Here is a 10,120-nt window from a genome sequence, read left to right on the forward strand (position 1 = left end):
ATTATCTTGATATTATATGTTGTTGTGAAATGCTTATGAGTTTATGTAGATAGTCTTATACGAGTTCAATGTTTCTCACTATGAAGTCAACAAAAAGTTCAAAATTTCCTGCTAAATTTAACTTAGATGATGTAACAATGACATATGTAGGTTTGTCTGCAACCTTCGTGAGGTCAACGATGCTAGTTTCGGCTAGGGTCTATACTCCGGTCGTGACAAAGTTTGTATCAGAGCATTAGGTTAAATTTTGAGGATAATAAGTTCACATCAACCATATCGATTAGTTTCTAAGTCATGGTAGTGAAGTGTACCACTATCCTGAATTAGAGACTGCATGATGCATAGGACAAATTCTCTTATTCTGATCTTATCATGCCTTCTATGATGTTTGATTTCTTGGTGTTAAGAGCGTATCTAACATCAACTCTTGAGATTTAGAAAGATGAATACGAGGAGAAACGCAAGCGGAGAGATTGGAGGAGCAGCTGCTGGGGTAAATCCAGTTCCTCCCCAGGCTCCAACTGCTCGAATGGAGATGCATGTTAACCCAACTGGGTTGACAGATGGAGAAGTGAGGACAGCCTTGGTACAGATGGCCCAAGCCATCACTTTAAAAGAACAGGCTATGATAGCTCAGGCGGAGCAACAAGGTGTTCCCAGGGAGAACCCACCTTCCAGCACCATGGCAAGTAGGTTAAGGGACTTCACGAGGATGAATCCTCCTGTTTATACTAGATCTAAGATTGCTGAGGATCTCAAGGAGGAGTGTAGGGCAGCTATGATGCATGATTGCATGGACCTTTTCAGGCTTATGGTACATGTCCAACAAATGTAAAAAAGTAGGAAGAGGAAGCACACAAGGGCAGGGTATTGGTCAAAGCAAGCTGAGGAGAATTTTTCAAGGAAGTGTAGAACTGAAATCAGAGATAAGGCCAGGTTTCTAAAGGTACTCTCCCACCAAGCGGAGTCAAGTTCATTCAAGGGTCGCTATGATAGGGATTCCGAGACCAGAGTTAAGAGAAACAGTGAAGTAGATACACCTGAGGAGAGTCCACCTAGTATTAAGTGTGGCAAACTTCATGGAGGAGAGTGTAGGAGGGGCTCTAACGCTTGCTATGGTTTTAAAAAATCGGGTCACAGGATGAAGGATTGTTCGTATATGAGAGGTCGAGAAAAAGTGAACAAGAAAGTTCAGTTGAATGGTCCAAGTGAAAAGGTTCCAAGAAGGCAACGATTCTTCGCACTCAAGTCTAGGGGTATAGGGGAAGACACGTCTGTTGATGTATCAGATACGTAGCCTAAATTAGTTTTTCATGTGTATGGTTTTATGCACTAGTATGAAGTTAATATGTTGGAGTCATCATGTTGGTTGCTGACTTATGTGTTTATATATGTTGTATGCTTTGGTGAGACAAGTTTTGGAAGGAGTTCCTTAGTCTATTAATGAGAAGCTGCTAGTATGTTTCAAGGATGTGCACCAACCTACTAATATGAAAATCAGATATTAACCAATGAAAAAAGCATTGAATAGCTTAGGTATGGATTTTCTCCATAAGTGTTATGCTACCATAGACAATTAAACCAGGGTAGTGAGGTTTCAGTTGTCAAATGAGATAGGGTATAAATGGGCAGGGTATGGATCAATCCAACAAAGCCACATAATTTCAAATCTTAACGCCAGCAAGATGTTATCTAAGGGGTTAGACATACTCCTCCTAAGGCTGGTTTTGTTTAAGAAACTCCTAAGTTTAGTGCAATAATCGACTTTGTGTTGTAATTACAAAATGATATATGTAATATTTGTATAGCGTGGACATAATTTTTGTGTTGCATGAGTTGTGAGGTGCATCAAGTTAAGTACGATTGAGAAGGAGGTTCCTCAATCTAAAATATGAAGATTCAGATAAGCTTGATTAATTTACATTATCCAGAGTAAGTGTTAAAAAGAAATTCACAAAGAGTAAAGTCTCAAGTATGTTAAAATATTTTTGAAAATCACCCTCTTTATTTAAATTATAGGTGGAATCATTCGGGAACGAATGTTCTTAATGGGGGGGGGATAATGTAGCAACCCTAAATTTACTATGCTAACTAATGCTTAATGTATCTAGAATGCCTACGATTATACTGGGTTCACACGGATTGATGCGCGTAGAACCAGAACTGTGAACCCTTACAACAGCCAAGCCAACTAACTTGGTGAGTTAGTTGAGCAAGGAGAGGTTGGGTCCAGCCATGTAGGGCACCCGAATATGAAGATTTACGCGAATGAGTCTTAACCAGACTTAAAAAGGGGAAATCTTAAGTTTGGAGGGTCTAGGGGTAAAATGGTCTTTTCCATGCTAAGGGTAGTATTGTAATTATCCTAAATGTTTAATTAATTAATTAATTAATTAATATGGTGGAGGGGAAATTCGGGTAGGAAGGGCCGAAATTGACCCTTTAAGTGAAATCGTGCTCCACCTGGGTTCGAACCTTGGTGGAAGCAATGATTTAATTGATTTATTGTATTAAGTAAATTAGTTAAATTAATTAATATTTAATTTTTTGATTTAATTAAAGGAAATTCAGATTTTTAATTAAATAATAATAATAATAATAATAATAATAATAATAATAATAATAATAATAATAATAATAATAATAATGATGAGGAGTCCTAGTTTGACTAAGTCTCCACCTAACTCTCTTAATCCTAATCCACTCAAACTCACGTTTCTGTCTACTCACATCTCACTTGAATGTCTAATTATCTCTAAAAGAACAGAAAAACAAAAATATAAAGTTCATCTAGAACTTGAACGCTAAAAACTCAGAAGAAAAGTTAGTCTAAAAACGTAAAGCAAAACAAAGTTCTTGACGGGATTGTTCTGGAAGTTTCGGTGGTGAGGCTTGGTTTCATGGGAAATTGGCAGCATTGGAACAAGTTTTGAACGACATTAAGGTATGGGTTTTCTTATATCTAGGTCCCTTTCCCAAGAGACCCCTAAGTTAAGTTTAAATTCTAATCGAGAATCTAAGGTTGTCCCCGTTGCATGCCCCTGTCATTAGATCCTTAGAAAGATCCAAAGCATGCGTTGGTATGTCTTTTGGTAGATAATTTTAGGTCTGGTTGTGATTATGTGTTGAATGTGTATTTGGAAAGTATGTAAGGAATGAAAGATGTATTCCGGAAGAGTGTTGTAAGTTAATTGTTTGAGCATTTGTATGCTGTAAATTAACTATGGTGCTGCCTGAAATTTTTGTGTTAAAAATGTTCTGTTTTCGTGTATGAAAATGTTAAAAGTGTGATGTTCATATAAGGTTAATGTTGCTGGAAAAATTTCACCCGAATTACTCCAAGAATCAACATAAAAACTTGAGAGAAAGATGTATTGAAAGAGACCAAATTTCCAGCTTGCCAAGAATTTAAAAAATGATCTATGTTTTAAAAAGTTTTAAAAATTGTGAGGTCATTGGGAATTGAACCCAAGACCTCACCAAATGCAAATTACGTAAAAATTTCGTAAGAAAAATTAAAAGAAAAGTAAATGTTGTGAGTGGGGATTGAACCCAAAACCTCTTGAATAGATGAGAGAGTTAGGAAAAAAAATGAAAGAAAATAAATGTGATGAGTGGGGATTGAACCCACAACCTCTTGAATAGATGAGAGAGTTAGGAGAAAAATGAATGAGAATAAATGTGATGATGGGGATTGAACCTAGAACCTGTTGAATAGATGACAGAGTTAGGAGAAAAATGAAAGAAAAATAAATGTGATGAGTGGGGATTTAACCCACAACCTCTTAAATAGATGAGAGTGTTAGGAGAAAAATAAAGGAGAAAAATAAAATGAGGTGAGTGGGGATTGAACCACAACATCTTGAATAGATGAGAGAGTTAGGAGAAAAATAAAAAGAGGAGTGGGGATTGAACCCACAACCTCTTGGATAGGTGAGAAATTTAAAAGAAAAATTAAAAGAAAAAGAATGGCTTGTGAGGGATTGATCCCACAACCTCTTTCCTTAAACGAGAAAGAGAGGAGGGAAAAGAAATAAAATTTTATGGGGGTGCTGGGGATCGACCTAGGGTCCCCCAAATCTGAAAAATGCAAGTACCAAGTTTAATATAAGATTAAGTGTTGCGCAAGGGATTCAAAATCGGGTTCCCTTGCCCAATTCTGTATTGATACATAAGTCATACATGAACAAATATTTAATGAATGCTGCCTCCAATGATCGAAATCAATATCTTTGCATATCTACAAGATTCATAAGTCTTATACCACATAATCTTGGGTAAATATTAATCACTTAGACAAACAATGAAGAAGCCTCATAGCTTGTATGTGTGGACTTATAAGTCTAACATATGTTTAAAAGTAAGTGAACCTAAGATGTTAGGTGATGAGATAATGAAACCCAGAGGGGTTAGTAAGACTGTGACACACGGGGCAAGTGCATCGGCATACGATGAAATGAGCATTCACGTAAAGCAGTGAGTAATTATGAAGAGTTAGTGTGCTAAATTTAAAGAATGTGGGGACTCCATGACTATAGGCTAGTGCAAGTGAGATAAGTTGCATCTATGCCTAAAAATTAGTGTCACTAAATGAATGTTCTAAGAGAGTATATATATACTAAACGATGAATAAGCAAAGAAAGAGTTGCTACTTGTGGAGAGGCTAGTACAAGTTAGACAGGTTGTATCTACGCCTAGAATCAATGTTCCTCAATGTAAACTCCAAGAGAGCATATGTATGTTATACGATGAACAAATATTTAAAGGTGAGTAAAGATTAAAAGAAAAGATGTTAAGAGAGAATAGGGTAGCATCACAATATGAAAGAATAGGGTGGCATCACAATATGAGGATAGTTCAAGTGAGACAAGATGTACCTACACCAAATATAAGGTCACCAAAAGTACTCACCTAAGAGAGTGTTGAAAATTAAGAGGCAAGTCTAAGTCACACTCTATATGTAAATGTAAGGACAATTCACACTTAATACGTAATGATGAGATGAGAAATTATCTAATGACCTATGATGCCTCATGCTAGAAGCCAGCTTCTATGATATATGAGATGAATGTAATGGAACTTTATACTAAGCACCGATATGCTAGCTATGAGTCGCGACTCCTTCTTTCGGGAAGGCAGAGGTTCATGTAATTCTCATGAGATAAGATTGTCCATCCAGACGGGTATCGGTCTTCTTATGTCTCCTAGTATTTGAATCTATACTGCCTATATAGGGTTCTAGCAGGGTTCGACTCCCTATAAATGCTAGCATGTTTTGGTTTACTTTGCCTAGTGATCCCACCTCTTTTTGATGTTGGGTTAAACACTGGATTTCATGATGATCACATGATCTATGTCGGTTAAGGTTAATGTTCCCAAAGAATGAATGAGGCCAACCTCGAGTAATGCACATAATGAAATGAATGATACCAAAGGAGTTATGATAGCATAATCAAGAGGAGAGCTAGACCTAAGTAATGACACTAGGTTATTCTTGATCATTGCACAGCGAACCCGATGAAAGTCTTAAACTACATCCTAGGTATTGCTGGTGTTTACACTAGTATATGAATGAATGACAATGAAGTATGTATGAATGAATGAAGTAGACTCTATGTTTGCTAAAGGAGGCTCCCTAGTTGATCCCTCATTTTGGGAAGTGCTAATGTCAAATCTATGATTCCAAGGTCTCATGGCATAGAAAGGAATGATATGACCTATGTGATTTGATATCTGCAATATGTTATGTGTTGTTTGCAAAATGGTATGTATGATGATGCATGTTGCTCTAAAAGCATGACTTTCATAATCCGATTTGGCAAGTTCACTGACTTGACTTTCAATAACTCATATCGTTAAGAGAGTGATCTTATTAATCATGTATGTCCTTGGTGTGTGCTTGCATATACCCATACTTAGTACAAGTGTGTACTAATCCCATACAACTCTCTACTTTTAGGTGCAGGTGCAGGTGAATTATAGATCATACGAGACTGCGCTGAAGTTATCCGGACGTGGAGCATTCATCCGTACTTGGTAAGACCTATTTTCTTCGAGGATGCCTATCTTTTATATTCTAGCTTAGATGTAGGAATGAGCTAGTGGAGTATGTTCCACTAATGTTTCTTTCGCAGTTATTTTCAAATATTGTAAAGGTGCCATTTTGGCAACTCTATATTTTTATACAGATATGACTATGTCTTTCATTTTCTTATCTTGATATTATATGGTTTTTGTGAAACGCTTATGTGTTTATGTAGATAGTCTTGTATGAGTTCAATGTTTCTTACTATGAATTCTAAGTAAATAAAAAGTTCAAAATTTTCCGCTAAAATTAACCTAGATGATGTAGCGATGACATATGTAGGCTTGTCTACGACCTCTAAGAGGTCAAAGACGCCTATTTTGGCTAGGGTGTAGACTCCGTTCATGACATTGTACAAGACCCCAAAGGGTCAACTACGCCCGGTCATGACCCAAGGGTCCTCCCTAACTTCTAGGGGGTGCTTGTGGGTCGTGACAGACTTGGTATCAGTAAGTTTATGAGAAAAATTTTAGTGTCTAATAGTCTCACAAGCCACGTCTAGTAGAGTCTAGGTCATTGGTGTAAGTCGCGACACATCCATGTCATCAGGCTATACGATGATAGAGTTTCCCTTTCTGCATAACTTTTGTATCGTGCCATATAACTTAACTCCATAAGATATATCTTCTTCTCCTTTTTCCGGTGGTTTTCTAGGTTTGAATGCTTTGAAAGGGAGATGTTTCTAAGTTTGAGGGATATAAAAGGCGAGTTTTGATGCTTCTGATGGTTTTGTGGCTAGAAGAGTATATATAAAGGTTACTTTAAGATTTGTGATGTGAAGCCATTTTTGGCTATGTGTGACTTATGAGGTTGGAATTATTGTGATGAGAAACTTTACGGTGATGTAGTTCTAAGCTTGCTAAGAGTTATAATGATTGAATGAAGTGTCTTTGAGAGGAAATGAGTTATCTTGTGATTATGTTCAATGATGGTACAAATGCTTTAAGGTGTAAATTTGAGGAATGTTGAGAGAATGTGGACATTTTGTCGGAGAAGAAGGAAACCCTCTTGTTTGGATTAATGTATTAATAGTTGCTCTCGTAATTTGTTTGAGTTTATTCTGTAGGTTTACTCTAAAGGGGAAATGTGGTATGATTACCTAGTGAGGAATTTATGGATTTATTCTAGCAAAAATGGTGGAGTTTATATAGTAAGATTTTTTATTTTACAAAATGAATCTACCTTAATTGGTGGAAAGGGAAAGGAGGAGTTTTGTTCCATGATATTGAGCTAAGTGGTGCCTAAGAGTTGAATGAGTTGATGTTTAAGAGAGTTTTTCTAGGCTTGAATCCTAGAGGAAAGTGTTATGCTTAACTTGTAAGATTGATGTTTAGTCTTGATGTGCATGAGTTAAGGGTAGTGTGAGTTCCTACCTTGTGAGAGGTGTAATGTTACTTTGAGGTATGAGACCTTGAAGATGGCTTTACCCTAAGTTGGGGAGAATGAGTGAGTAGAAAGGTAGTTGATATCCTCATCTTTCCTTTTTGTTCTTATTCAAGCTTGAGACCAAATCCTTAGTAATTTGGTAATGATTAAGAGTCTTGCATCATGTGTTGTATATGAAGTTAGATGACTTAAAGTCTAAAGTTAAAGAATCAAGTTATAGCTAAGTATTGCATGATGGATGTTAAGTAGAATTGCATGTAGTCTACTTAGTCCAAGAGAATCCTGTAGGTCACTAAGTGGGAGTGGTAGTATGGGATGCTACTCTCACATTACATACAAGGTCTCTTTGGAGTATGTTAGTATGGTCTTGTCTTTCATATTGTCATGACATCTTGTTAAAGTTGCTTGAAAGGTGAATTATAGAATTTTTAAGAAAGTGACACAATGAAGTTTTTAGTTCACTGTAAAGAAGTCTAAATTTTGAGGAAATTGCATTTTTCATGAGCAATGGTTTCAATGTGTTTATAAAAGATGTGTATAAGCATGTTTAATATGGAGAAGTTAGTTCCTCCATAAGTTAAGAAATGAAAGTGAGATTGAATCTGTGAAATTTTTGCAAAGTTGCCTGTGTTATAGTGATGCTAACTGTGAAAATTTTCATTTTTCAAAAAAAATTGCTTTGTCTTTAATTGTAGTTTTAATATTTGTAAAAGTTTTGTATATGAGCATGTTTAATGTTGGAGAAGGTAGTTCCTCCATAAGTGAAGGATAAGCGTGAATTTTGAAAAGTGAAAGTTCTTGCAAAGTGCTTGTGTCGGAAAGTGTGTGAAGGTGTGAAATTATGATCCTTTTTAGTTGATAATTATATTATTAATGTTTGATCATGATTTTAATTTGTTATGTGTTGTTAAGTGAGTCCTTAATGGTCCTAAAGTTTTAGTGTCATTCGAGGACGAATGTTATTCCAAGTGGGGGAGAATGTAACACCCTAAAACGAACTAAGTTGAACTAGAGATTCTTGATTGTTTTTTGAGTTAATTTTAGGTTAAAATGAGTTATATTGGTGTTCTTAGTCAGTGTGTGAATTTTGGTTAAGTTTTGAGGTCAAACGTCCAAGAACGTCCATGAGGTTCAGAAGATATGCCTTAGAAAGTGTTCATGTGTCTTTATGTGTTTCAGTGAGTTTTACGTGTTATTTTTTCTTGAAATTGGTGTGAGATGTTCCTAATACCTATACTAATATGTTTAGGGCTCTAAATTATTGGTACAACCCCACCTAGGACCCACAAGGGGCCCAAGAGAAGTACACAAAATTGCTTTGCAGTGTCCACCAATGAGGGCAAACAACGGCCAGTGGTGCAACCAACGGCCCGTTGATTGGACATGAAAGTTAGGATATAAAGGACCCAATTGGATCTAAGTGACCACCCACGAAACCCCACCAACTGACCGTTGATGGACAGACGGTCCATTGGTTTATCCGTCGTTTAAAGCCTGCCAAAAAGTTGTCCTTTCCTGTAATGACTTAGGGTGTTTGGTAAATTCACCCCAAGTATTTTATGAACCTAGGAAGTCATTTTTAGGGTTATTTAGGTATATTAAAGTGTTTCAAACCCTAAGACCTAATTTCAGACTCTATTCCCTAAAACCCAAAACCCCTCTCTCTTAAAACACTTCTTTCAAGTCACCATGGAAGCTAGAAGTCAAGAAGGAACCAGGAGGGCAGTTGGTGGACGTTTCTTCATCCAAAATAATTGGGTTTTATTCAATGTGAGGTATGGTAATCATCATTGAACTCTCTTCCATTTAAGGAGCCTCTTCCTAAAAGATTTTCAAAAGAGTTTTCCAACCTTAACTTCTTCTATCATCCTTGAACTCTCTTCCATTCAAATATGATGTTTGAAATGTTAGTCGGTGATTTTAATGCTAAAACTTCAATGAAATCATGTTAAAGATTTTATCAAATTTTGGCTTAAGAAATGGGTTGAATGAGCATGATATTGCAGTCTTTGAGGTTTTTTTGTTGATATTAATGTTTAGCTACTGACCTAAGAGCTATGTTATGATGACATGTTGAGTAAAATGTTATAGGTTATGGAATCTTGGATAAAAGGGTAAGTTGGTTATGTTGATTAGATTTAATTTCAAAATACTCTTGAGTGGGGTCCACCTTCTTGGTGGCGGTGTTTACTTGAATTGTATGAATGTGAAGTTACTTGTTGATTGTGAATGAGGCCGTGAAGGCTTGTTATGTGAAGTAAGATGATAATGATGTAATTGTCACGACCCAAACTAAGCCGCGAGTGCCACCCACACTTATCTTACTAGGTGAGCGAACCAACAATCTAAAACCCCAACGTTTACCAGTAAATAAATTTTGAATAGTAAATAAAATGCGGAAGATCCAAAACTCATTAACGAAATCAATTAAATAAACCTCTAAAGTATAATACTTATCATCCCCAAAATCTGGAAGTCATCACATCAAGAACATCTATCCGCAAATTACTAAGTCTAAGAGTATTTAAGAACTAAAATAAGTAGAAAAATGGTCCATGTCCGAACTTCAAAGACATCAAGACGTGAAGAAGAGAATCCAGCCCGAGCTAGGAATAATAGCTCACCCTGAAATCTGACGTGCTGAAGACT

At 36.4% G+C, this 10,120-nt stretch overlaps 1 protein-coding gene across 1 annotated transcript in view; it reads left to right on the top strand.

Annotated features, from left to right (window-relative positions):
* The first annotated feature begins 592 nt into the window (after positions 1-592).
* Positions 593-10,120, top strand: part of LOC114076489 — a 45,408-nt gene continuing 35,880 nt past the window's right edge. Inside the window, exon 1 of the mRNA XM_027915598.1 lies at positions 593-814. Coding sequence (XP_027771399.1) covers positions 593-814 — 222 coding nt within the window. The remainder of the gene's footprint in view (positions 815-10,120) is intronic.

Source organism: Solanum pennellii, chromosome 3 (genome assembly GCF_001406875.1).
Source record: "Solanum pennellii chromosome 3, SPENNV200".
NCBI lineage: Eukaryota > Viridiplantae > Streptophyta > Magnoliopsida > Solanales > Solanaceae > Solanum > Solanum pennellii.